At 36.0% G+C, this 27,295-nt stretch overlaps 4 protein-coding genes across 9 annotated transcripts; 2 read left to right on the top strand and 2 right to left on the bottom strand.

The window, feature by feature from the left end:
• The first annotated feature begins 225 nt into the window (after window positions 1-225).
• Window positions 226-6,434, top strand: LOC148172588 (uncharacterized). 5 transcript variants are annotated; one of them, XM_088038875.1, is made up of 7 exons: window positions 226-419; window positions 3,192-3,264; window positions 3,380-3,577; window positions 3,625-3,726; window positions 4,603-4,995; window positions 5,059-5,792; window positions 6,045-6,434. In XM_088038875.1, the coding sequence occupies exons 1-6, from the start codon at window positions 388-390 to the stop codon at window positions 5,779-5,781; spliced, it is 1,521 nt and encodes a 506-aa protein (XP_087895001.1). In that variant the 5' UTR covers window positions 226-387; the 3' UTR covers window positions 5,782-5,792; window positions 6,045-6,434. The 5 variants fall into 5 exon arrangements, with proteins under 5 accessions (XP_087895001.1, XP_087895003.1, XP_087895000.1 ...); XM_088038877.1 differs by lacking the exon at window positions 226-419 and adding an exon at window positions 2,658-2,833; XM_088038874.1 differs by lacking the exon at window positions 226-419 and having other exon boundaries at window positions 2,891-3,264; window positions 5,059-5,440; window positions 5,624-5,792.
• Window positions 6,435-7,263: 829 nt separating this feature from the next.
• Window positions 7,264-13,999, top strand: Ranbp16 (Ran-binding protein 16). 2 transcript variants are annotated; one of them, XM_088040297.1, is made up of 13 exons: window positions 7,264-7,454; window positions 7,655-8,062; window positions 9,554-10,246; window positions 10,302-10,689; window positions 10,742-11,057; window positions 11,107-11,399; window positions 11,447-11,606; window positions 11,675-11,865; window positions 11,912-12,123; window positions 12,305-12,443; window positions 13,080-13,157; window positions 13,208-13,526; window positions 13,576-13,999. In XM_088040297.1, the coding sequence occupies exons 1-13, from the start codon at window positions 7,440-7,442 to the stop codon at window positions 13,673-13,675; spliced, it is 3,312 nt and encodes a 1,103-aa protein (XP_087896423.1). In that variant the 5' UTR covers window positions 7,264-7,439; the 3' UTR covers window positions 13,676-13,999. The 2 variants fall into 2 exon arrangements, with proteins under 2 accessions (XP_087896423.1, XP_087896422.1); XM_088040296.1 differs by having other exon boundaries at window positions 12,305-12,467.
• Window positions 14,000-14,134: 135 nt separating this feature from the next.
• LOC148172586 (uncharacterized) lies at window positions 14,135-20,478 on the bottom strand. The gene is made up of 25 exons (XM_088040295.1): window positions 20,187-20,478; window positions 20,032-20,104; window positions 19,785-19,978; window positions 19,528-19,737; window positions 19,323-19,478; window positions 19,146-19,273; window positions 18,913-19,095; window positions 18,701-18,863; window positions 18,454-18,655; window positions 18,303-18,407; window positions 18,050-18,249; window positions 17,793-18,002; window positions 17,588-17,743; window positions 17,419-17,540; window positions 17,198-17,368; window positions 16,990-17,152; window positions 16,747-16,939; window positions 15,753-15,833; window positions 15,495-15,697; window positions 15,239-15,448; window positions 15,039-15,191; window positions 14,864-14,991; window positions 14,643-14,816; window positions 14,433-14,595; window positions 14,135-14,387 (listed from the first exon to the last, which is right to left on the bottom strand). Exons 1-25 carry the CDS (start codon window positions 20,236-20,238, stop codon window positions 14,182-14,184), a joined length of 3,999 nt encoding a protein of 1,332 aa, XP_087896421.1. The 5' UTR covers window positions 20,239-20,478; the 3' UTR covers window positions 14,135-14,181.
• Window positions 20,479-21,417: 939 nt separating this feature from the next.
• On the bottom strand, window positions 21,418-26,963 carry LOC148172585 (transmembrane protease serine 9-like). Its single transcript, XM_088039132.1, has 25 exons — window positions 26,691-26,963; window positions 26,541-26,601; window positions 26,296-26,489; window positions 26,039-26,248; window positions 25,834-25,989; window positions 25,658-25,785; window positions 25,426-25,608; window positions 25,214-25,376; window positions 24,963-25,164; window positions 24,818-24,916; window positions 24,565-24,764; window positions 24,303-24,512; window positions 24,098-24,253; window positions 23,930-24,051; window positions 23,706-23,876; window positions 23,491-23,653; window positions 23,249-23,441; window positions 23,058-23,150; window positions 22,807-23,009; window positions 22,546-22,755; window positions 22,303-22,458; window positions 22,126-22,250; window positions 21,906-22,073; window positions 21,708-21,861; window positions 21,418-21,656 (listed from the first exon to the last, which is right to left on the bottom strand). Exons 1-25 carry the CDS (start codon window positions 26,740-26,742, stop codon window positions 21,460-21,462), a joined length of 3,969 nt encoding a protein of 1,322 aa, XP_087895258.1. The 5' UTR covers window positions 26,743-26,963; the 3' UTR covers window positions 21,418-21,459.
• Between the last annotated feature and the right edge of the window lie 332 nt (window positions 26,964-27,295).

The raw sequence follows: 27,295 nt of genomic DNA, 5'->3' as shown, positions 1-27,295 counted from the left end.
AAAAAGTCCGAATCCCTATTAAAACTTTTCATAAGCTGAGCCTTAAATAATTTTGAAAAAATGTACCGAATGAACTCAATGTTTCAAAACTCATATTCACGTTCAATTTCGAACATAAAAATCTTTGTTGATCTCTTATTTTTGGCGCGAAAACAAATTTTAAATCTTTTTGGTTCAATATATTACAAGTTGGCGGGGAGTTTGACAAGAGACCAAGAGAGGTGGAAATGACAGCAACGAGAAAAACGCGCAGCGCAGATGTGCAAGATGGCTGTGATGGCCGGCGCGCAGTGCATCAGTGAAGTTTTAATTTATAATTTACCTTGACAGACAATACTATTGTGAACATATTAATCAATTATCTTAGAAAAAACTGCATACAGCACAATGATATCATCAATAATATCCAGATTAGTCATGTAAGTAGCAATTTCATTGACTAATCCCAACCCTTAGCTCTCCAACGTTCAAAATTTGATCATCTGACAACCCAAACAAAAGATAATTTTGACATTTATCTTGTTTATTAATTTTGCGATCGTTTATTCCATATTTATAATTAATAAATTGTTATCGCGCTTAGTTATTAATTTATTGATTCGCTCATGGAATAGATTTGGGTTTTGTTGAAGGTTTTCAATAGGATAATTAACCTTTTGTTGTTATTTGGTTAATAATGATAACCTCACTTTTAGAGCCCCCGTCACTCTTTGTTCTTTGGGTTATTTGTTCCGGCAGTATGATGACATGACATTGTCATTGGAGCAGAATGTGTGAAACGACGAATTAAAATGGAATTTACCATTTTCATACGAATTGCTTTTAGAGACATGTTCTTACTACTTTCCTTATAAGGAACATCGAGTCTCCTTGAGTTGACCCAGTTGCCTTGCTTAATAAGAATTTTGTAATATTTCTAAATACGTATTATACATATGAAATTACATTGAAAGAATTGAAAGGAAAATTAAAGGTATATAGCTGATCAGATTGCTCCAGAAGACGATCAAAGAAAAGGTCGTTTCGTATACCCTAATTTTATAAAGGAACCTTCGTTCTGACAAAAACCCACGTCTTTGTCACTTTTTCACAGTTTTTTTGTCTACCATCTACTTTCTTATTGTCACATTTAGTTCAACACCTTGTGTAGGAGGAAATTTTGGTAATGCGTAGTTTCATCATTTCCATACAAGCTCGAACCAGTTTTTTATTCAAAATTAACGGAAATAACTGCTTTTTGTTTGTTTAAATTTTAGGATTATTGGTAGTCATTCATTACGTCTACTTTAAAACTAGACTAGTTGAATTTCTATGATCCATAAATTTAATTATTAATTACTTATGAATTGTAATATGCGAGCCATTAAGCATAACGTTATCATTTTATGTTTTTGTGTAGCTATGTTGTGGGCTACTTCAGTCGATGCATGCAAAAATAGCCCGTCAATTGAATGGGTTTTGAATCGTAACGACCTTTATATTTGCGAATCATTTAAATAAATAGAAGTAAGCGTTTCGAGTATTTACAGAATCTGTCGATTTAAATTGCAAATTTCTTTGTTGTTGAAACAGGTACACTATTTGCAATTTTTTATTGAATTTATTCATGCAATATTAGGTAACGTGGACGTCGGATTTCTATTTTTTTCAAAGTTTTCAGAGATTGATCAAATTTAGCTTTCTCTTTATTTCCTTTTGTGGCTGCGACCTCTAATCTCAAGGACCTTTATATTCACCATCTTTGTGAAGATTTTATTTTTTTTACTTTGTCAAAAGTCCAATTATGTAATAGTATATTATGAAACGCGTTTCATAATGAACATTTTGCCGCACGCACGTTTTTAGGACACGACGAGCGCAGCGAGGAGTGTCGTAAAATAGTAAGTGCGGCAAAATGCATTATGAACAAGTATCATACGCTATTTTATCTATTTCGCCTTATTTTAAACGAAAAAACTTGATTTCGAAATATAGGGAATTTTAGAGTAGTTGGCATTTGCAAAATGTTCGGGAAAAAAATTCGAAGTAGCCAAATCCAATTTCAGTCAGTTTGACAGGTGTGACGTTTTGAGGTTACCGGAGCGCAAGGGAGGCAAGAGAGCGAAGATGTTGATCATGATCATGATGTTTCTCTTGCATCCAAAGAGTTTTTCTCCGATGAATTATTAAGCCAAGAACAACAAGAAATAATAGTGTATTGATCGATTTATCATGGTTTATCAAAACCAAAATCTAAATTGTCAACGTTAACGGCAGGTTGACGGTTTGTCTGCTGCAAACCTAAGAAAAATATTTGTTCCTGGAAATATTAGCACGGGATTGGTCCATTACGACACCAAAATAAGCTCAAACGCGCATCGAAATATCTTCATTATGAACGCGAAATAGAAAAAAAAATGTTTTTTGGATCCTATTATAAATCCGTTAGTGTTCACTGTCTTTGTTGTAAACTAATCTGAATTGCATGTATTTTTTGTCACCGTTATGGTAGCGAACTTCCGAGTCTAATGACCTTCTCATTATAAACAAACGTTTGAATACTCGAATTTTCCACAATCAACGTCTTGTTTGTATTTTACTTTCGACAACATGAGCTCATTTCCGAACGCTAGCTCAAAGTTTATAAATAGGTAGCGTCTTGGATGTGCCGCAAACTGGCATTACCGACGTGGACGCGTCTTAAAATATTTCTCTTCATTGTCGTCCCAAAATAGTAATTTGATAGTCGAGTTCACGTTCTCAACATATCTTATCATGTCCCAAAGAGAAAAACCAGAAATACGATTCACGATCTATTGGAATGGCCAAGTGATAGTGTTATATCTATAGACAGGTGCGTTATGTGAAATACGCATTTGTTGGTAACTCCACGGAAATTCGTGCTATATCCGTTATAACTGTGTGTTAGACAGAAATGAGGTTGTCTTTTTCACAAGTAATTCGATGGCGGGTCATTTCCTGCCCGACGCGTGCATGGAAGTCCCTCAGTACGAATGCGTACCAGTCAGAATCCTGCAGCCTCGCAGGAAGCTACTCCAAGACAATATGCTTCAATACACGACAAACTCGATAATCAGTTGTTTGTTGCCGAACGTGAAGCCTTCTTTAACCCACGTGGGGTTCTTGACATTGGCCCTTGTTGCTTTGTGTCATAAAGCTCTAACTTATCTCCTTGTTTATCCTCTTTTCAGATTGCTTTTCGGAACGCTTTACCCCGCTTATGCTTCGTACAAGGCTGTGAAAACGAAAAATGTTAAAGAATACGTAAGTAATAATAATTTATTGCATGAACTTAGCACCCAACAGTCTGGAATTAACTTGTCTATAATTAGATCCCACTGGAATTTCCTTTGAGTTTGGTCTTTGTCCTCTTTTCCAGGTCAAATGGATGATGTACTGGATCGTATTCGCGCTTTTCACCTGCGCTGAAACCTTCACTGATGTTTTTTTCAGTTGGTTACCATTTTATTATGAAATTAAAATAATTTTGGTGATATGGTTACTCTCGCCTGCTACGAAGGGTTCCAGCATCTTATATCGCAAATTCGTCCATCCTGCTTTGAGCAGTCGGGAGCAGGTCAGTTCATGAGTAATTCAATGCCGAAACTAATGCATTTTCTGCAGGAAATTGACGAATATATCACGAAAGCCAAAGAACAAAGCTACAAACAGTTCCTTGATTTAGGTTCCAAGGGTGTTACTGCATTGATGCAAACAGCCATAAAGGTCAGTTTTTTCGGCAGTGCTTATTTAACAAGAGTGTCTAGGAAGTGGGGAAAATCTTTGGTCGCGGCGTCGTAAATTCCTCAGTTCTTGAGTAGTGTAATTTTATAGAGTAATTATTTTTGAGGGGAAATTAAATTTAGACTCGTGCGGTGCTAGACTCTGTTGCCCTGGGCGCATTATGCATAATTTTTGTCAGAGTTTTCAAGTTTCATCTTTTTTACCTAAGTTGCTAGAAATAACAGTGCTAATAAGATTTTACTCTCTCCTAGACGCTAAATTTTAACTATCTCACTAAACCTCCATCGCACTTTTTTGTTCTTCAATAAACAGAATCTTAACCCGATAATGCCCCTTTCTGTCACTTACCCCACTCAGCAAGAACAGGATAAAGTTGATGCAATGTATTTTGAGCCATTGGCACCTGAAGTATATTCTGATGATGATGGCGACGTGGATTACGAAGTGCCTCGAACTAGAAGTGGAAGAGTATCCAAGAACAAAGGAAAAAATATTAAAAAATCTAGAAAAAGCAAAAAGAATGAGGACATTAGTGAATGATTTATTTAATTTTGCGTTTGTACTTGATTTTTTTATATTTTTAATTGTCCGTTTTTATTCGAGTGTTTAAACTGTTACAAGCGCCTCAAGTGTGAATCTGGAATTATGCCATATTTTTTTCAATAAATCGTTTTTACACTTTTATTATTAATTTTTTCTTTATTATTTTTTTACAGGTTCTTTCTATAACAAACGCACTAACGAACACTCCCATTCAGTGTGTAACACCGCTAAGCAATGCATGCGCTTTCTGGTTTTGTGGTAACGAGTGTCGTTGTTGTAAGCCCTCTTTGTGAACATTTTGTGCTCGTATTTTAGGGAGGTGGAGGACTGGTAAATCAGTTACGCAAAAGCTACAGTTTAAGCGATTTAAGTGATCCAAGCCTTGATGCCAGCGACGGCCGGGATTCTTCAGAAGTAATTATAACCGACCCTCGCTTATTGCGAAGACGGCGTAGTCCTGGCCGCCCCACCTCGTCTTCTTCCTTGTATTTCTCAGAAGTCGATGTCGTTAGAAGTGATAGGATTCAGCACGTTCAGTCCGCTGAAGATATAAGCTCAGGGTATTCCAGTGGTGAGGGTCTTTATCCAGGACAGCCACCGAAATTACAAGCTCGTGAGGGCTTAGTTAGAACGGCGTCTTTGAATAAACCAAGACCTACAAGAGTGACAAGGTCGACGACTGGGATTAAGAAGTCTTCAGTGAGCGAAGTAAGTAAACACTGTTCTTGTAGTTTCTGTACGTCTTACTCTTATGGGACGTTGTAATTAAAGGACAGCGATGACAGTGAAGTTTTTGACACAAACATCATTTTCTTGAACGATAAAGCAAAGTCCATTGATGAGCTTGATAATGTTGAGTCAAGTGAGGACGAATTTTTGGATACGTTAAATTCGTTGCATGAAACGCAGTCAGTTGAAGAGAAAAGTAACAGTAATGAACTATTAACAGCATGTTCGGAAAATGCTGAAGAAGCAATCAAAACTCCAAAGTCAGATGTACCTTTAGACGAACCAGATCGGATTCGAGGTGGCAAGTATAACAAAAAAGCAGCCCCTAAACCCCCAAGTCCTGTTGAAAACGTCCCTGCCATCAAAGCGACGCTGGTTTTAAAACCAGGAGTGGTGAAACCCGTGGATAGTCCCCATTCGGAACGTAAGGAAATTTTCATCCAGTCCCCCAAGTCGAAACGCCGCTCCCTAGTTAACTCCCTGTCTTTCTCGAAGGGGAAACTCGACTCCTCTTTTTCGAAACTAATACATTTCCCTAAAAAGATCAAAGATACTATCGAAAAAAGATCGTCATGGCATGAGATCAACAAAGATCATTTGCGTTTAGCAGAGAGTAAAACACTGTCAAAAAGCGATAATGATGTGAGAAGTTTGGGTAAAGAGAAAGGCGCCAGCAGGTTCTCGATTCAATCGCTAACGGAGTCCCCGACAGCTCGTCGAAGATTGAAAATTATACGCAGATATGTAGATGAAGATATCGATTAAAAACGCACAAGGCATGAATTGTGTGCTGTGTTCAGCCAACTAACTTGTTAGTTTGAGAATGGATTAACGTTACTCCGCTTGTTTTGTTTCACTTGATTTCCTGCCAAAGTGTATGAAGTCGTTTTGGCAGAAAATCTCCATTATTTGAAGTGTTTTGAAATTAGAGTAGCTTAGAGCTGATTTATGATCATTTATAACTTCGGTTGTGAATGATTGTAAATAAAAGACTGTAAAGAGTGCCTTGTTAAATTTCAATGTTTTAGGAGATCCCAAGCGCGACCTTGCCTCGGACAAAGAGGGCCACTAAGAAGAAAACTATCTAAAGACATTGAAAGCCACTCAAAACTGCAATTGTGATTTGGTTTGTTAATTATTCTAGCCAGTTAAATATTTAAGTATATTTTATGTATGTGTTCTATAGCAACTCTTTTCTATTGTGAGAATTGCTTTTTAGATAAATTTATAAATTATTTTAAATGAGTCGTTATAGGACTGTGAATATGCTACTAATGCGTGCATGTGATATACGTCCACGAATGTCTTAGCCTAAGTTACCTATTTATTAAAAATGCATGACTTCTATTCTAGTTCATTTTACATTGTTTATAACGATACGTGCGTATTACGTGTGTAAAAATAAAAAGTTACTGTTTTATGGTTTTGTTATTTTATAATTTTGTCTCGAAAGACTTTCAGGATGACTAAAAATCTGAAGATGTCCAAGCGGATGTTTACCGCTTTACGTCACTTCATTAATATGATGATTGTGATGTCGGTATTAACGCCATGTCATTTTGTTTATTTTGAATAAAATGGTTCATACATCAACACTAATGAATTTTTATTTCTTTTATTTTTTAAATTTCGTAGGGCCCTGAGTTTTTTTTTATTAATTTGCATCGAATTCCAACGATTCTGTAAATTCCTTTCGCTTTTTACATCACTTCGAAGTTTTTCCCTCGGGTTTCTTAAATTTTTTGAGTCGTTTATTGGGGAGATCCATGAAGTTTTGGCAATTTCTTTGGATTCCTGTAAAATCTTTTCTAGAAAGTTCTTGGAATATGAAAAACTAAAATTAAAATAAATGGCCAACAAACCACAAGTCGTATGCAGTGCCAGTTCTTGAGCAACTGTTCAATAATTATTATAATTTACTTCACATTGAAGTGCCTTTGAGAAGTTTTTTACCAAACATAATAATAATAATGAATAGAACACAAGTTATAGCGAGATTTTAAATAAACGCCTTTCGTTGTAACTGAATTTTAATTCTGGATTTATCGCGTTTAGAAATTCTATTTTTACTTCGCACGTAATTGGAGAATACCAGTTAAAGAAGAATGCGAAAGATTCGACAAAATTAATTGATGCTTTATTGTAAGAAAGGCCAAAGTGTATTTGGTTTTAGTAATAACACAGAACTGGTGGTACAAGATTTTTGAACGCAGAGACGTTAAATGAATTTGAATTTCGCGCTTTCCAATGTTGCACCATAACGCCACCAGTGACCGGGCGCCACCGATCCGGTAAATTTGCGTTATGTTGTTTTTGAGTGTGAATAGTGTGAAGTTCGTAGAAGTGGTGCAAATCAAACCTCTTCCATCTCTACATTACCAAAAACATCAACCAAAAACTTTGCCCAATGAAAGAGAGCGATAATGGCTGATGAACAGGTAAATTTCCTCGTGAAAATCCCATTGAATCTCACTCCATCAATGGTCACTTGAACACATCCTATTACTTCACCCCCATTCTAACTAACACCCCCATCACTTCCTCCACGTGCCTGCTCGCTTGACCCTGACCAAGTTCTTCCAACCCCAACCTCTACATGTTGACATTTTAACGCTAATCTCCCTCGATTTTTTTCCAGGAGATTCGCCAACTGGAACTGTTGTGCAAACAGCTCTATGAGTCGCAAGACACATCAGTTAGAGCTGATGCAGAAAAGGCTTTAGTAGTGTTCCAGGATGGGCCTGATGCCCTCACCAAGTGCCAGGTTCTGTTAGATAGAGGCGATTCATGCTATGCACAGCTTTTAGCAGCCACTACTTTGACTAAATTGGTTTCAAGAAGCGCTCAAGGGTTGAGCTTACAACAGAGAGTGGATATTAGGAATTATGTGTTGAATTATCTGGCTACAAGGCCAAAGTTGCCCAATTTTGTGGTTCAAGCACTGGTCACACTTTTTGCAAGGATAACAAAGCTGGGATGGTTTGATACACATAAAGAAGACTTTGTATTTCGAAATGTCGTCAATGATATCAGCAAATTTTTGCAGGTTGAGTATCTTTTTTTAATGAAGATATTTAAAACTTTATTGAGAAGTTCATAAAAACGATAAATCGTTCCCTAGTCTGGGGTCAAATGTGTACAGTTCATTTCATTTTTTAATCATAATTTCGCAATACATTATTGTTTTTTATCGTTTACCTTGTTCGTTTCTGTAGCTTTTTTTGTTGGTCTTTTTGTTATATTGTAATACTTATCAAAGTAAAAGAAGAGGATTAATTCAATTTGTTGTTAAAAACGTGATTGATATTGTTATTTAACGCGCTCGAAATTAATTTAATTAATTCATTAAAATGTTATATTTCTACCTGTAACTTACGAAGTAAATACTTCATTAACGAGTCTGTTTAAACTTGTATAAAATTATTTCATAGTCACAGGATTAAATTTTGATTTAGATTTATCTTATTGATAAAGCGTTGAAATTGGTGAAGCAGTCAAGTTTTTATCTAAAATCATTTTTATCATTGTTTTATGCACGTAATGATTTTTGTTAGGAACAAATTTGTTTTACGTAAAATATCAGCAGATGATACGCCTTTGATATCACAGAATTGTTATCGGGATAAAACTCGCTTATTTTTAATAAGCGGATTGAAAGAAAACCAGAAAATGAGGAAATGAGTTCTTGTTAGAATCTTTTTTTTACATTAAGCAAAAACGCATCGTGTAAGAAATGACGTCACCAAAATCTTTCGAATTTTTTAATTTATTAATTTGTATTATTTATCTCGCAAAAAGCTGTTTGATACACAACAGCAACGTCTAAACCAGCCTTTACCTGACATTTTGTTGGTGACATTAACCGACTTGACATTATAACTTCCTAAAGTCAATTAAAATGACAGTAAAGCTTAATTTAGACTATCTATAGAAGACTTTTGTTTTACTCATTTTACGCTTTTACTAAACTTTTCTTAAAATGCTAGATCACGCCACGACTGTTATTGTTCTACATTCTTGTGACAAAGTAGCATTCAAATAACAGCACTGAACACTTAAGCGGGCTTGAGCAGACGAAAGGCATTGCACATTTTTATTTTAGGTGGGAAATTCACATTTTTTACTTAAAATGTGAAACGTTTTGGTCAATATTTGCCGACTGCATACCTAATAATTTTGATATTTTAAATTTATTAGATCAATAACGTCACCCAATAATAATAGATATGACTCCATGGGGGAACGAGTACTGTAACTGTAACTTTTGTTGATTGCTCTTCAACTAAAATCCACACTTATCGATTTGAAAATAAACTTAAATTCTAGAGTTCGTGTTCTTTACTCTTGACGTTGCGTGTGCGTGTGCTATAATTTTCAGATAAATCGTTACCGGCATGTTTCAATTACAATACTAATTGACCTGCCAATAAATTACTGATCAATTAAATTGTGCGGAAACCATATGTTGATGTTCACTTTTTATTCTAAAGATTTTTTGTGTATTTAATGGAGTCATAACTCGATTATTTAATTTCAGGGTTCCGTCGAACATTGCATGATAGGAGTACAATTGCTCTCTCAGCTAACTTGTGAAATGAATCAAATTTCCGAAGTTGAGGCCAACCGTTCGCTAACAAAACATCGTAAAATCGCGTCGTCCTTTCGTGATACTCAACTATTTGAGATATTTCGCCTTTCATGTACTCTTCTTGGTACAGCAATAGAGAATTGTAAAAACCTGAACTTTAACGACGAAAGTCAGCATGGTTTAATGACACAATTATTGCGATTGGCACAAAACTGCCTCACGTTTGATTTTATTGGAACTTCAACTGATGAAAGTTCGGACGATTTGTGTACTGTTCAAATACCGACTAGTTGGAGGCCAGCTTTTCTGGATTTTTCGACTCTAAAGTTGTTTTTTGACTTGTATCATTCCTTACCCAACACTCTGTCGTCGTTAGCGTTGTCTTGTCTTGTACAAATAGCGTCGGTTAGGCGGTCTTTGTTCAGTAACACGGAAAGAGCGAAATTTTTAACGCATCTGGTGAATGGCGTTAAGCACATCCTGCAAAATCCACAGGGGTTGAGTGATTCTGCAAATTATCATGAATTTTGTCGGCTTCTGGCGAGACTGAAGTCTAATTATCAACTTGGGGAATTGGTCATGGTGGACAATTATCCAGAAGCCATCCAATTGATTGCAAAATTCACCGTGCAGAGCTTACAGGTACTTTCTTACGATAAAGCAGCGCCTAAATCACTATCTGGTGTTGTTTTTTTAGATGTGGCAATTTGCTCCCAACAGCGTTCACTATTTGCTGAGTCTTTGGCAAAGAATGGTAGCTTCGGTACCGTACGTGAAAGCCACCGAACCTCATCTTTTAGAAACATACACACCGGAAGTGACTAACGCATACATAACGTCTCGACTGGAGTCAGTTGCTGTTGTTGTCCAAGAAAATCTCGAGGATCCTCTTGAAGATTTAGGGATGGTCCAGCAACAACTCGAGCAACTGTCTGTGATTGGTAGATGCGAATACCAAAAAACGTGCACGTTGTTAGTACAATTGTTCGATCAAGCCGCTAGAACTTATCAAGAACTGATGGCAATTCCTAGATCTAGCGGAGTTGTGAATCCAACGCAACACGTTGAAATTACCATTCAAGAAGGTATTTAGTTGTACGTTCTTGGTGAAAAAAAATGAGGTTTTTCCATTTTTAGGTAGGTTAACTTGGTTGGTTTACATTATCGGTTCGGCGATAGGAGGCCGCGTGTCCTTTAATAGCAACGAAGAACACGATACCATGGATGGAGAGCTGGTCTGTCGAGTCCTTCAATTGATGAACTTGACTGATTCCAGATTAGCACAAGGCGGCTGCGAGAAATTAGAATTAGCCATGTTGAGTTTTTTTGAGCAGTTTAGAAAGATCTACGTCGGCGATCAAGTGCAAAAGAATTCAAAAGTTTATAGAAGACTGTCGGAAGTTTTGGGACTGAACGATGAAGCGACCGTTTTGAGCGTTTTTATTAGGAAAATGTAAGTAAAGTGGTCGCTCAATTACAATACAATGACGAATAATTTTCAGAATAACGAATCTAAAGTATTGGGGCCGCAGTGAACAAATCATCAGTAAAACGTTGCAACTTCTCAATGATCTATCTGTTGGTTACAGCTGCGTTCGTAAACTAGTCAAACTAGAAGAAGTCCAATTTATGTTAAATAATCACACCAGTGAACATTTCCCGTTTTTGGGGAACACCGTAGTCGTCACGGAAATGCGGTGTAGATCTATGTTTTACACGTCGTTGGGACGATTGCTTATGGTGGATTTAGGCGAAGACGAAGATCGATTTCATACTTTTATGTTGCCTCTCACAGGTGACTTTCTCAATGTAATTTTGTGGTTTATTTAAAGTTGTTTTTAGCCTCTTTCGAAAATATTGGCTCTATGCTAACCGCGGCTGATGGTCCCATGTTCGCTCAAGAGGATGCGAAAAAAGCGTTGATCGGACTAGCTAGAGACCTCCGAGGATTGGCGTTTTCATTCAACACTAAAACATCATACATGATGCTATTTGATTGGATGTATCCTTTTGTATTCTCACTTTATGTATTTCTAGTTTGTAATTTGTAGTTGTTCTTAATTTTATTAGATATCCGAATTACACTCCAATTTTGTTACGAGCGATAGAACTGTGGTACCACGATCCTCAAGTGACTACACCTGTTTTAAAACTTTTTGCTGAATTAGTTCAAAACCGATCGCAACGACTACAGTTCGATGTGTCGTCACCGAACGGAATTTTGCTATTTAGGGAAGCAAGTAAAATTATCTGTAGTTATGGTAAGGTCTTTGAAAAGCATACAGTTTCTACATTTTTTTGTTATAGGTAGTAGGATACTTAACGTAGAAGTACCAAAAGAACAAACGTATCCATTAAAACTGAAAGGAATATCGATATGTTTTTCTATGCTCAAGGCTGCGTTGTGTGGCAGTTACGTAAATTTTGGTGTGTTTCGACTGTATGGAGATGAAACTTTGGACAACGCTCTCAACATTTTTGTAAAGTTGTTACTATCGATACCGCAATCGGATTTATTGGTAAGTCGAACGAGAATATTTTATTAAAGTATTTGGAATCGATTTTTTGCAACATGTGCGTCGAACACTAAAATTTGCGGACAAGACAGTGGGACACGTCCACATGAAAATGTTTGTACTTATATTTGTATCTACTTTCATGCTTTCCGAATTTTGACACATTGTGTTTGGTATCGTACAGGATTATCCAAAGCTATCTCAGACTTACTACGTGTTGTTGGAGTGCCTGGCGCAAGATCACATGAGTTTCTTATCCACACTGGAGCCGCAAGTATTTTTATACATCCTCTCCTCGATATCCGAGGGTCTAACTGCCTTAGGTGGGCAACTGAATCACTATACAGGTCTGTACGGATCAGGGACACAGCTTTATACAAAACTTTGTCATCGTCATTACTTAAAAGTTTGTTTAAGTAGACACTCGATCCAGCTAGTTGACAAAGTTTCGTTTAAAATCAGACCCGGGTAATCACGATACCTGGACTTGGGTTTTTCATAGAATTAGAATGTAGTTCTGTTTGTCTTTTATGGTTTTGTTTTTTTATAATTTTTTTGACGAATTGTTTGGGTCTGCAGCTGTCATGTCTCTGACTGTACAAAACTCATATAGTTGAACAACTATCCTGAATGGAGCACGTGTTCATTCAGAGATAGTTTTTAAAGAATGTTTGCTTGTTGCGCATGAGCTTTATTTGATTGCAAGGGAACGATTGTGCAGTCTAGAAAGACTTGACATAATTGGCCGTGTTTGTGCTTAGATAAAAGCGCTTTTTTATGATTGCGAACAGGATTTGTTTGGGAGTTGCCACAGTGTAAATGGAATTTATGCTTACTCGGCGTTAAATTTGTGAGAGAACGTTGTTAAAAAGAATGCTCGGTGTTGTGAAACTATGGTCGTTTGAGCTTTTTGAGTTAAACATGATTTCGCAATTTTGTAATTACTCGAGGAATTATAGATACAATGGTTTGCACCGGCTGTTGTGCAACGCTGGATCACATTGTGACCTATTTGTTCAAACAACTTACACAAAAAGGTATGACGGAAACAACTAATTGTGTACGTTTTGAATGTTAACTTTTTCAGTATATCCCGGTAAAAAACAAAGAGTTGGTATGGCACCCAGCAGTGATATGTTCCTAAAAGTTCTCGAAAGGCATCCAGAGATCCTTCAACAAATTTTAAGCACTGTATTGAATGTGATCATGTTTGAGGATTGTCGAAATCAATGGTCGATGTCTAGACCGCTTCTAGGACTCATTCTTTTAAATGAAGAGTATTTTAATCAAATGCGAGAGAACATCATCAGAAGTCAGCCGCCTGATAAACAAGCAGCAATGGTTCAGTGGTTTGAGAATCTAATGGACGGCATAGAAAGAAATTTGCTAACGAAAAATAGAGACAAGTGAGAATGAAATTTATTCCGACATTTTCTATTGATGAATTTTTTTCAGGTTTACGCAGAATTTATCAATGTTTCGGCGGGATATTAATGACTCTTTAAAAGGGCCCAATGTAAATACGTCGTCTGCTAGTGATATGATGACATCATAGTGAATGTGAAAGATGCTACTGTTAACAGTGTGCTGTTTTTATGTACTGTGAAAATACTATTTGGTTGTTAATTTAGATACACATTGCATTTATTTTTAAATTTTTTGTTATAAGGTTTCGAAGACGAATAGTTTTTGAGTGAATTCTGAATGACGTAGATGCTTGCTCGAAGGTTTTTTAGTCGTGGAGTTTGCGGAAAAACAAGAAAAATAAATGCATTGGTTATCTATGAAGATTATCAATCAGTGCTGGTGTACTTTTCAGTACTAATGACTTTATTTACAATAGAGAATCTACAGCAGGCTGATTAAAATTTTAAATAAGTATTGATTCTTACTTATTTTCTCCTGATTGGCCTTACATTTTTTTTTATTATTATGGTTATAGCAATTTCGTCCGGCGCATTGAACCAGTTTCGTTTGATTTTTATGGAAATACGTTGAAACGGAAACACAAGAATGCTTTTTTAGCCTTTAATATTGTGTTTTATAACCGTTAAAAACAAGCTAATGATTAGACCTATAAGAACGTGTTTTTTCTTCAATAAAGTTCTCGATATGTGTTGTAACTTTTGTGTAAACACCATATTGCTCGGTGTCACAACCGCCGTATTCTGATCGTGGAGCACTGTCCACAATTCCAATGACATAATATCTTCCATTAAATTTCACCACTAATCCTCCGCCACTGTCGCCGTTACATATTGATTTACCTGAATGAAACAAATAAGATTGTTTTATAAAATTGTACACTTTACCTTTATTTAGATAGCCTGCACAGAACTTATCGTATGTGAAGAAATTGAGGAAAGTTTCAGGAAGCTCCGCCTGACATTGCCCTCGACTTACGATAGGAACTTCCAACTCTTGTAGCTCGTCGGCTGGATTGTTACCCACAGAAGTAAAACCCCAGCCTGAGACCTAAAAAACTCAATGTTAAAACTGAGTAAAAAGAGTTGAATTTTTACAAATCCGCTCAAACTGTTTGACTGAAATTCTTTTTCGTGAGTCAGACCCCAGTCCACACAAGCTGGCTGTACGGTGGAAGTAAGAGTAAAACGTTTTTTAGTTATTAAAATGGCGATGCTGGAACCAGGTTTCATTGTTCCTTTATATTGTGGATGAACTAAGATATCCAATAACTGGAATTTTAAATGTTAATTTGACTTGGTTTTATTATTTGTATTACCTGTGAACTTTGAACTCGACGAGCGTTCTCTTTAGAGTCGTCGAATTTTCTGTAGTTTTTGCCTACAGCCACAGTAAATTGGTCTTTAGATTGTGCATTGCCACTGTAGTCTGCTACACACTGGGCAGCTAGAAAAAACGATTAGAGCCGTCGTTACAGTTAGTTAGAAATAAACCTGTTAAAATGACCTGTCGATCGATGAGTACTCCGCTACATATGAAATCTTTTTTCTCACCACGATATATGCCTACATGCCAGGGATAATTACTCTTTGCTTTTTTACCATTTACGATTAAAATTTGTGGAGTGACGGATTTTAGTCCACAGGCTTGAAATAAACATTGGTGACACTGTTAGAGGGAGTGGATATTATACCTGGAATACATTGAGGCCGACTGTTACTCCAAGCACCGTCTCTACAAACATGAATCGGGTTTTGCGCCAACTGCGGGTCTTCATAGAACTGAGCACATTCGTATTTTACACGTGTCCCTTCAACTGGCTCGGTACAGTTTGTCAAATCTTTATTATTATAAATGCACTTAGCTTTCAACGTATGACTACTAGTCACAGGTGGACACGTTTCTGAAAAAAGACAGTTATCTCGGAAATTTGTAATAAGTTTTCTTACTTAAACATTGTCCCAAAGGAGACGACCATTTTCCTTTTTCGCACAGAATTATAGCATCCCCTTCTAGTTTGTAAGAATTGTCACAGTTTATTTGTAAGACCGTGCCCGTGGCAACTGCATGTCTAGGCCTGTATGTATCTGACGACACACCGTAAATTGACCACCTTCCAAACGCTGGATGTTCTGGTAATGTACATGTAGTCCTTAATAGGGGCGTTACCGATAAATTTTTATTACTGATATTGATAAAAGACTTACCGAGGTATGTCTGATTCTGACTCGGGCTTTTTTGTTGATTTTTCACAGTCGTCACCGTTCAAACAGTCCGAGGACGCCGATCTGTTAGAATGAACAGAATTGTAATACATACAGGTGTATCCGAATAAAGTGGAAAGATTTTAACCCCAATATCAGACACCCCTGTAGATTATGATTCTGCAAAAAAATCGAAATTCGAATGGGGCAAAGCCCCTTGGATTACCCGTTATTCGACGCTGATGGCACTGAATTCAACAACTGTTTCCCAAAGACTATAAAAACCGTTCGAACAAAAAACGTTTACGCTCGCTTCTTATCATACTTGTTTAACTTTTACTTAATTACTGATTTTAAATACATCATTTTCACACGTGGTTGCGAAAAATTAATTTGTTTGAAATAAATTAGGCCCTCAAAAGGGCTAATCTTTATTTCGATTGGTTTGTAGGGTGACTTCCCGATTTGTTTTTGTGGATCTAACTGTATTTAGAGACCAAAGAATGAAAAAGTTACCTGAAGCTATATTACGAAAAATGATCAAATGCTCTCCATTGAACAATTCCATTTAGTTTCATCCGTAAAGAAAACACTTTTTGAAACTTTAGCCTCAGCACAACACTTTTGAAGAAAGTACTGGCAAAGAATACAAAAAAATCTTACTCAAAATAATCTACATTTGAAAAATTTGGCACTGTAAAACCCACATTTCTCTACCAAGATCATTGTTCAACTCCGATAAAGACATTTTTGCCACTTGTTTATTGGCGTTTTTATTCTTAACTTGTCGATGGCCTGGAGTGAACTTGACATTGGATCCAAATGCAGTGGCGCCCTGCCTTTTCTGCATAAAACTTTAATAATTTTTTTCTCGGAAACTCTCGTTTCGGAACGCGAAATTTTGCCATCATGACAAACTGCGTGGTCTGATATTGGGGTTAAAATCTTTGCACTTTATTCGGGTACACCTCTATGTGTTACGTTCAATAAAACTTACGCTTTAGCTTTCGCGTCTTTCTCAAGAATGAAATTAACGTAATCAGCGATTTTAGTGTAGACCGAGTACTGATTACTATTACAACCTCCTTCAGGTGATGTAGGAGCGGTGCTAACAATACCAGTAGCATAGTATCTCCCGTCATGTTTTGTCACAAAAGCGCCTCCCGCGTCTCCAGCACAAAGAGAAAGATCTAAAGATTAAATACTTAAGATTAATTTAAAACCTTTAGCAGAAACTTACTTCGGTTTAGATAGCCTCCACAAAAAGTACTCTGGGTAACAAAAACACGAAAATCGTCTGGTAATCCTTTAAGACATGTTTCTTCTGGTATTACTGGGATTTCTAAGTATTTAAGGGTCTCTGAAGGTCTAGAATTTGGTAAAGTATAACCCCAGCCGGCAACCTAAGAAGTGAGTGTTATAAAGTGTTGTACTGATTCGGTACTTACATAACCAGTACTGTTGTTCAAATCTTTTATATATTTTAAGCCCCAATCGATACAAACTGGTTGTACTCTTTGAGATAGAGTGAAGGCATTTTTGGTTACTAATACGGCCAGATCGGCGAGGTAATTAGTGGATACTCCGGTGTATTCTACCGGAATATAAATATCTTGCAACTGGAAAGTATTTTGAGTATAGACGTACAAACATGGAGCAGAAATCTTACTTCAGATACTTGGGATTGATCGTCTGAACGTTCATTAAACTTTCTGTAAAATTTTCCGACAGCCACAACATAACTGTTCTTATTTTGCATCTGCCCTTTCCAATTTGTTACACAATGTGCGGCTATAAAAATTTGATTTTTGGATGTTAAGAAGTTGGATGCAACTTACCAGTTAGGATTAATTTCGGACCAATCAGAGCTCCGCCGCATATAAATTGTTTTTTTTGTCCTTTATAGATGGCTACTTGCCATGGATACTCACCTTTCTTCACCGGACTTCCATTAACAATTAATGGTTGTGGCGTTACCGATTTTAATCCACAAACTACAAATAAATGTGAAGATTCTGATAGATTTATAAAATTATTTCATACTAGGAACACAATCTGATCTGCTCGTATCCCAAGACCCATTCCGACAAACACGAATTGGATTTTTAGCTAACTGCAAATCTTCGTAAAAAGGTGCACAACTTTGCTTAGCTATGGTGCCATCAGGTGGATTTGAGCAATCATTCATTTCTTTATCTTGAAAAGTGCAAGTTATCCGTGTCGTTTGTGTACTGCGTAGTGGAGGACAACCTCCTAAAGTACAATCGTTTATACCAGTTTTAAAAAATATAAACAATTACGTGAGCAATATCCCAGTGGAGGTGACCAAACTCCATTTTCGCAGATCGAATTTTTGCTGCCACTAATAGTAAGCCCATTGTTACACGATATTTGTAAGACGGTGCCTTGTGAAACTGCTGCACCTGGAGACAATGCGGTCGAAACTCCAAAAATTGACCACCTGCCTGAACTTTTATGCTCCGGTAAAATACAAGTTCCTCTACAAAAATTTGTTTAATTAATTGTGAATTTTTTCTCCAACTCGAGTATTACTTAGGGGCTTCTGTTACTGGACTCGGTGTTGTTGTGGTTGTTGTTGGTCTTGGAGGTTGTTGATTACATGTAGGATCGTTATCACAGTTCGCATCTCCGGTGACTCTAATGAAGTAATCAGTTGATAGAATTATAAACAAGTTGAACTTACGGTCGAGCCAAGGTCTCTTTATCCAAGATAAAGCTGTCGATGTAATATTGAACATTCGTGTAGAGTCCGTAATTTTGACTATCACACCCGCCCTCTTGAGTAGGCGCTAGTGGTGCAAGACTCACGATTCCAATAACGTAATATCGACTTCCGTGTTGGACCACTAAACCTCCACCACTGTCACCTTTACAAACGGAAGTTCCTGAAAAACACTTTGAAATCAGTGAAAAAAAAATTGCGATGTTACCTGCGTAGCTGAAACCAGCACAAAATTTGTCGTCGGTTAAAAATCTGGTGTAATCACCATTTATTCTCTTACTACATTCTTGATCATTAATTAGTGGGACTTCTAGTTCCTTAAGAAAATTCGAAGGATTTTTATGTTCAACTGTATATCCCCAACCGACGACCTGGAAGAATTTTTTTTATTATTGGTCCACTACTAAGACCATAATTTACAATGCCACTTGTAACTTTTTTGGTATTGATGGTAATGGGAAAACGCGACAATGCCCAATCAATGCACACTGGTTGAACTCTTGGCGAGAGAGCAAAAGTTGTTTTTGTAATCAAAATTGCGATATCTCCGAAGTAATTTTGCGTGTCTCCTTTATATTGTCGAGGAACGTGCATTTCGTGAATCTAAAAATGTTAACGTGTGAGTTTTTTATTTTATTTTGGTGTATACATACAGTGGAAAATTGCGCTGAGATTTGATCTTCGTGATGATCGAACTCTCGAAAAAATTTTCCAACTCCTACCATGTATAATTCTTTTGAATGCAGCTGACCAGTTTCCAAATCTGTGACACAGTGCGCCGCTGAAATAAACTTTAATTATAACAGATTTTTTTGCACGTGTGAAGTTACCTGTCAGGATGACTCTCTGACTTAGTAGAGATCCACCACAAAGTTGTTCTTTGTTTGTGGCGTTGTACAGCGCTACTTGCCAAGGATAGTGTCCTTTTGTTACGTTTTTACCATTCACAATTAGAGTAGGATCGTCAACCGATTTTTGGCCACAAACTGGAAACGTGAAAATACCATCAAAATTTTATTTGGATTTATTTTTTACTTGGGGTGCATTCTGGTAACTTATGATTCCATTTCCCATTGTAACATACGTGGACAGGATTTCTATCCAAAGAACGATCTTCGTAGAAGTCAGCGCACTGAAATTTTGCTTTGGTTCCATCAGTAGGATTTTCGCAATTTTCTAATCGTCGGTCATTATTTCTGCAAGTTACGGTCATAATAGCGTTGCTATATCTAGAGGGACATGTTCCTGTAACAATATTTAACAAACTTTCTTTAGTTAAAAGAACGTCTTACGCAAACAATCGCCAATAGGAGCTGTCCATTTACCGTGCCTACAAAGAATGATAGCATCTCCGTCTAATTTATAATTATCTTCGCAAGTTACTTGTAAAATTGTGCGATGATTTACGATTTGTCCAGAAGAAAAAGTTGATGTTTCTTCAAAGACGCTCCATTTTCCGAATTTGGGGTATTGAGGTAGTACACAACTGTTTGGACAGTAAAATTAAGAAGTTGGGTTTAGTAGTTTAGTGTAAATTACCCTTTTCCTTGAAGATCTCGAGGTAATCTGACATAGCTACTATTTCTTATTTCCGTACTTTGGCAATTTTTGACTACAAAAAGAAGTGACAGTAAATGGAGGTACGGAATTGAATTCGTAGTCGTATTTGTGTAGTTTTTAACAAGATAGCTTACCAATAATACACAAACATACTACGTTTAACACACACGCATAAATATTGTACATTTTATTACACTGACCGCTAAATACACCTCATTCTTTGTGAAACTTTGAAGATGTTGCTTCTTTATAATTTAATTTCAAGATAACCTGAACTTGAGGTCGAACAAACTGATAGCCACAATTTTTTGAAATAATCTTTGTAACATTTAGGTCTGGTTTTGCCGTAGCACTTTCAAGAAACGTATCGTACTGTCAGTATCTACATGGGAATTCCGCTCAAGAATCAAGTTTTACGACCTTGGTTGTTACGTTAAAATCTTCTTAATAGGATGTTTTCGTAATTTTTTATTAATATTTTGACATGGAATACCCAATAATTTAAAAAATTGTTTAGTGATTGGAAAAAATAAGTTTGAGTGTTTTAATTTATTTTGAAATATTCTACGGGCAAATAAACGAATGAGATTCCTGAGGATGGATTCCGGTTTTGTCAAGTACCTAACAGTATTTTTCGAAGTTGGGATATTTTTGGCTACACCTGTCAACTTATGTGGAGGACAACGACTTATTTTTTGTTATCTACAGTTTAAAATTAACAGTGTTGAGTTACGATTATTCTCATATAACAATTTCTCACTTCCTTCAGTTTTTATTTTTTTTGACCACAGAACCAGTGTTTAATAAAAAAAAACTACCTCCTTCAATGTTCAAAAAAAATTTTTACATCTTATTTAAGTAAATATTCCTTCATCTTTTATCGATATTTTTGACAGTTTCAACTACAAATAGTATTACAGTATTATACAGGTAACCCAGAAAAAAAGGCTTATTGAGACAATTAATTCTAAACCAAAATTTGGAAACAAAAACTTTTTAACTCAAAAAATAATCCTGGTAAGACAATAAAACGTTAGCCAATTCCGATGCTGAACAGAATTTGAAAATCGGTAACTATAGATGCATATACAACTATTACCATTGATCAACATTACACTCTCGTTGCCTTGTTGCCTCCACTTCTAGAATATTTTTTTTTAGATTGGTTATTATTTTTTTATGCTTTCTAGAATACTATTAAACTTAATCAATTTTTGTTTAAAATTTACCATCTGTATTGTTGTCGGCACTCTCCGTTGCTCTATGGATCATGAGTTGTAGGACACCTGTATATATATTAATTTTTTTTTAACTTACTTTATCTAGTTACTTAGATATTAATACGTACTAAAAAAAAATGAAAAACACATTTTTAGTTTTTATTAAAAAGCATACAAATGTTCCCGTTTAATATGTGGCTAGTTTTTGCAAAATAAAAGAACTGATGTGTTTTGAAACTCTTGTGTAAAGACCATAAAGCTGACTATCACAGCCACGTGCCTTTGATGAGGTTGGTATAACGCTGAGAATTCCTGTAATATAGTATTTACCGTCATGCTTAAACACTAATCCTGAGCCACTGTCGCCTTTACAAACAGAAGCTCCTAAAACAAATATTTTCACTTAAAAATATTTCTCACTTAAATAATACTCACCTTCGTTGAAATGTCCAGCACAAAACTTATCGTTAGTGAGGTACAATTGATAGTTTTCTGGTAAATTTTTCCTACATGTAGCCATTGGTACTGCAGGAACTTCTAACTCTTTCAGTGCGTCTGTATTTTCTGAGTTATAACCCCATCCTGTAATCTAGAAAAATTGTTATTTTTTGTTGATTCTTCCATTTAACTTACATAACCAGTATCATTTGTGGGAATACTGTAAAAATTACCAGAATCTAAGCATACTGGTTGTACCCTGTTCGAAATAATGAATGGTTGCACAGAAATTAAAACCGCTATATCTGCATGATAGTTTTGAATTCCACCTCTATATGTTGAAGGGATAAAAATCTCTTGTAACTGAGAAAAAAAAACAGTCTTATACAATGTTTAGTATGTACTTGGAGCTTACTTCAGAAAGTTGTGTCTCTTTCCGGTCTCGATCGTCATCAAATCGTCTATAGTATTTTCCCACAGCTACAATATAATTTTCTTTAGGTTTTTTATTACCCTCGTTATCTGTAACACATTGAGCCGCTGAAATTGTACAATTTTTAGTAACATAAAAGAATTGTACGTCACATCTTGCCTGTTAAGATGACTTTCGGGCTTAACAGTGAACCACCACATATGAGAATTTTACCGGATTTGGTGTATATTGCGACTTGCCATGGGTAATCTCCTTTGGTTACAGTAGCTCCTTTAGCGATTAATGGTGTGGCTTGGACAGATTTTTGGCCACAAACTAAAATACACGGAAAAATTATAGTAGAACTGATTCTGGTGATTATGGTTAATTCGTCTCGATAAAATGATAAAAAACTTGTGATACCTAGAACACATTTAGGTTGTGGATTGCTCCAACTTCCATCTATACAGAAATGAATCGGATTTTGCCTTAACGACAGATCTTCGTAAAACGGAGCACACTCGTATTTCACACGTGTACCATCAATAGGTTCTGTACAATTTTTTACTTCTTTGTTATTGAAAATGCATGTAGCTTTCATAATTGAGGTGCTTTTTACAGTAGAGCAAGTTTCTGAAAAAAAGCAAATTATTCAAGCTTCGTATGATAATGTAATTTCATTACTTAAACATTTTCCTATATTTGATGACCATTGTCCATTTTCACATAGAATTAACGGATTTCCTTCGAGCTTATAAGACTTGTAACAACTAATTTGTAAAATTGTTCCCGTGGAAACAAACATTTTCGGCTTATATCTTGTGGATGTAACTCCGAAAATTACCCAGTTTCCAAACTCGGGATATTCTGGTAAAGCACATTTGGTTCTTAAAAGGGACATTATCACTTAGTTTTTCTTACCGATAAAGACTTACCGTGGTGCAGTTGGTTCTGATGCCGGTTCAGTCTTTTTTGTCGTGGTTTCACAGTCTTCGCTGTTTGTGCAGTCTTTGTCTGAAGGTGCAGATCTGTGCAGACCAAACAGCGGTGATTTAAAAGAATTTAAAACATTATCGAAGTAATAATTAAAATGTGTTAATTTAATATAATTATCATTAATTCTTACGCTTTCGTTTTTGCATCTTTTTCCAGAATGAAACTAATATAATCTGCAACTTTAGTATATATTGCATATTGGTTAGTATCGCAGCCTCCGTTTGGTGAGCTAGGTGCGATACTGGCAATACCAGAAGCATAGTATCTTCCATTATGTTTAGTCACAAGAGCTGCACCTGAGTCCCCATCACAAAGAGAACGGTCTAAAAATAGTTTTAGATTAATAAATTTAAATTTTTTATTAAACAGTACTTTGGTTTAGATATCCGCCACAAAATGTACCATGAGTAACAAATTGTCGAAAAGACTCTGACAATCCCTTAAGACATGTTACTTCTGGTATTACGGGTATCGCTATGTCTTGAAGGGTTTCCGAATGTCTAGAATTTGGGAAAAGTTTACCCCAAGCGGCAACCTAGAAAACGACATTGTGATGAAGTGTTGATCTGATACTGGTTGGTACTTACATGACCAGTGCTGTTGTTCAAATCATTTGCATATTTTAAGCCCCAATCTAGACAAACTGGTTGCACTCGTTGAGAAAGTTTGAACCTTTTTTTGGATTCTAACACAGCAATATCCGCGAGAAAATTAGTCGATATTCCAGTGAACTCAACTGGAACATCAATATTTTGCAACTATAAAGTATTCATATAAACATAATGTAAAAAAAATATAGTAAATATCAAACTTCCGAAATTTCGGCATTCACGTCGGCGGGATGATTAAACTCTCTGTAAAGCTTTCCGACAGCTACCATATAATTATCTTTGGATTCTATTTGTCCTGTTAAATTTGTAACACAATGGGCCGCTACAAATTTTTTTTAGAAAATTACAAAACATTTAATGTAGTTTACCAGTTAAGATTAATTTTGGGCTAATGAGAGCACCTGAACAAATGAATTGTTTTTCCGGTCCACGATAGATTGCCACCTGCCAGGGATATTCACCTTTCTTCACTGCGTTTCCATTAACAATCAATAGTTGTGCCGTGACAGATTTTAATCCACAAACTAAAAATAAATTTAAAGGTTTGGCTACTTTTATGAAATGATTTTATACTAGGAGCACAGTCTGATCTGCTCGTATCCCAAGATCCATTCCTACAAACACGGATTGGATTTTTTGCCAACTGTAGATCTTCGTAAAAAGGCGCACATTTTTGTTTAGCTACCGTACCATCAGGAGGATCTGTGCAATCATTAAGCTCTTTGTCTTTATAAGTGCAAGTGATGTGTGTAGTTTCTGTACTGTGCAGTGGTGGACAACCTACTGCAATAGAATTTCATTTTTACTGCTATCAAAGGATGTTAAAACGCATTACGTAAACACTGCCCAAGTGGCGATTGCCAAACTCCGTTTTCACAGAGAGTAATATTGTTACCACTTAGCATATAACCATTATTGCATGAGACCATTAAAATAGTTCCTCGTGAGACTGTTGTTCCTGGCGAAAATGAAATCGAAGCTCCAAAAACAGACCATTTGCCTGAATTTGGATGTTCTGGTAAAATGCAAGTATCTCTACAATTAGTTTACAGTTATTTAAAGAATTTGTGCTGCCAGCATTATGTTACCGAGGGGCTTCTGTTATCGGACTTGGTGTAGTGGTAGTCGTAGTCGAAATTGGTGAATTACTACTAGGATCCTCATCATTGGTGGTATCCTCAACTACTCTAAAAAAGTCTAAACATTTTAATTAATCAATCGAGTTAAACATACGGTCGAGCTAAGGTCTCTTTGTCTAGGATAAAGCTGTCAATATAATACTGCACGTTCGTGTAGAGGCCGTAGTTTTGACTATCGCAACCGCCTTCCTGTGTAGGCGCTAATGGCGAAAGACTAACCACACCAATAACGTAATAGCGACTTTTGTGTTGGACGACTAAACCTCCACCACTGTCACCTTTACAAACAGAAGTTCCTGAAAAACATTTTTTTGAAATAAGTTTTGAAGAAAATAACAATCTTACCGGCGTCGGTAAAACCCGCGCATAATTTGTCGTCAGTTAAAAATCTCGTGTAATCTTCACTTATTTTCTTAAGACATTGTTCACTATCGACTAGTGGAACTTCCAATTCTTTAAGAACATTGGAAGGGTTTTTATGTTCGACAGTATATCCCCAACCAGCTACCTAGAAAATATTGTGTAGTCATGAATCTTTTCAATAAAGTTTAATTTACGAAGCCATTTGTAACTTTTTTCGTATTTATCACAATGGGAAAACGCGATAAAGCCCAATCAACGCACACCGGTTGGACTCTTAAAGAGAGAATAAAAGTTTTTTTAGTTATCAAAATGGCGATATCCCCAAAGAAATTTTGAGTGTCTCCTTTATATTGTCGAGGAACGTGCATTTCCAGGATCTGAAATTCTGTTTTTGTACGATGATTGAATTTTTTAACTAATACGAACGGAAGAAGATTGTGTTGAAGTGTAATCGTCGTGATGATCGAACTCCCGATAATATTTTCCGACTGCCACCATGTATAATTCTTTTGGTAAAATTTGACCATTTTCAATATTTGTGATACAGTGTGCCGCTGGAATAAATTCAAATTATACCACACTTTGAATTAGTGTAAAATTACCAGTAAGAATGACTCTCTGACTTAGTAGAGATCCACCACAAAGTTGTTCTTTGTTTGTGGCGTTGTACAGCGCTACTTGCCAAGGATAGTGTCCTTTAGTTGCATTTTTGCCTCCCACAATTAGGGTGGGATCATCAACCGATTTTTGACCACAAACTGAAAACGTGAAAGAACCATCAAATTGTTAAAAGGATTAGTTTTTTACTTGGAGTGCATTCTGGTAATTTATGATTCCATTTTCCGTTGTAACATACGTGGACCGGGTTTCGCTCCAAAGAACGATCTTCGTAAAAGTCAGCGCATTGAAATTTTGCTTTGGTTCCATCAGTGGGATTTTCGCAATTTTCTAATCGTCGGTCATTATTTCTGCAAGTTACGGTTATAATAGCGTTGCTATATCTTGAGGGACATTTTCCTGTAATAATTTTTTGAAAACATTCTTCAGTTGGAAGAACACCTTACGTAAACAATCGCCAATAGGAGCTGTCCATTTTCCGTGGGTACAAACAATAATATCATCTCCGTCTAATTTATAATTTTCTTCACAAGTAACTTGTAAAATTGTGCGATGGTTTACTGTTTGCCCAGGGGCAAAAGTTGACGTTTCTTCAAAAACGTTCCATTTTCCTAATTTGGGGAATTGTGGTAGTACGCAACTATTTGGAATATAACATTGAGAATTTATTTTCAGTTTTTGTTAAAATTACCCCTTTCCTTCTCGACGTAATCTGACGTAGGTACGGTTTTCATTTCCCGCACTGTATTTTGCTACACAAAGAAGTAATAGTAAATTGAAGTTCGGAATTTACAATAATAGAAAGTGTGAGTTGTGTATTCATTAGAGAAATTTAGCTTACCAATAATACACAAGCATAATAAGTTTAACACACACGCACGAAAACTGTACATTTTTTAGCACAATTGAACGGTACATTCATTTCATTCTTCGTAAACTTGGAAACTATTGCTTCTTTATAATTTATTTGTAAGATAACCTGGACTTGAGGTCGAATGAACTGATAGCCACAATTTTTTGAAGTACTCTTCCTAACATTTAGGTTTGGTTTTGCCGTAGCACTTTCAAGAAACGTATCATACTGTCAATGTCTACATGGGAATTCCACTCAAAAATCAAGTTTTGCGACCTTGGTTATCACGTTAAGATCTTCATAATAAGATGTTTTTGTAATTTAAGAGTTAATCAAGGAAGAAAATAATTTGACATGAAACACCTAATAAATAACTTAAAATATCGTCTAGTACTAATTGGTAAAAATTAATTTAAATATTTTTATAAACTTTATTAATAAATTAATTGTAGTTAATAATTCCTAATTATCAATATTCTACGCCACAAATGAGGTAATTGAAACAACTGTTTTGCGTTTTTAATAACACGTTCTCTCAAGATGTCATTTTTTTTAACTTTTACTCCAAAGTATTACAAAACGAAGAGTAATAT

Source organism: Gnatocerus cornutus, chromosome 6, assembly GCF_029298725.1.
Source record: "Gnatocerus cornutus isolate USDA-ARS CGAHR chromosome 6, icGnaCorn1.1, whole genome shotgun sequence".
NCBI classification, from domain to species: domain Eukaryota; kingdom Metazoa; phylum Arthropoda; class Insecta; order Coleoptera; family Tenebrionidae; genus Gnatocerus; species Gnatocerus cornutus.
Note: the sequence above shows the minus strand (reverse complement) of the source record. Positions and strands in the feature narration are given on the sequence as shown.

Coding starts and splice junctions, on each gene's coding strand:
- LOC148172588 (XM_088038873.1), top strand. CDS start 2,944: ATGGCGGGTCATTTCCTGCCCGACGCGTGCATGGAAGTCCCTCAGTAC. Junction 3,727..4,602: donor TGATGCAAACAGCCATAAAG/GTCAGTTTTTTC, acceptor CTCGTATTTTAG/GGAGGTGGAGGACTGGTAAA. Junction 4,996..5,058: donor AGAAGTCTTCAGTGAGCGAA/GTAAGTAAACAC, acceptor TTGTAATTAAAG/GACAGCGATGACAGTGAAGT.
- Ranbp16 (XM_088040296.1), top strand. Junction 11,058..11,106: donor AGCGTTTTTATTAGGAAAAT/GTAAGTAAAGTG, acceptor AATAATTTTCAG/AATAACGAATCTAAAGTATT. Junction 12,124..12,304: donor TACCGCAATCGGATTTATTG/GTAAGTCGAACG, acceptor GGTATCGTACAG/GATTATCCAAAGCTATCTCA.
- LOC148172586 (XM_088040295.1), bottom strand. CDS start 20,238: ATGTACAATATTTATGCGTGTGTGTTAAACGTAGTATGTTTGTGTATT. Junction 17,369..17,418: donor ATCAATCCCAAGTATCTGAA/GTAAGATTTCTG, acceptor AATACTTTCCAG/TTGCAAGATATTTATATTCC. Junction 15,698..15,752: donor TCAGAATCAGACATACCTCG/GTAAGTCTTTTA, acceptor GCCCCTATTAAG/GACTACATGTACATTACCAG.
- LOC148172585 (XM_088039132.1), bottom strand. CDS start 26,742: ATGTACAGTTTTCGTGCGTGTGTGTTAAACTTATTATGCTTGTGTATT. Junction 26,249..26,295: donor TCCTATTGGCGATTGTTTAC/GTAAGGTGTTCT, acceptor AAATTATTACAG/GAAAATGTCCCTCAAGATAT. Junction 23,442..23,490: donor TGGCGGATATCTAAACCAAA/GTACTGTTTAAT, acceptor AACTATTTTTAG/ACCGTTCTCTTTGTGATGGG.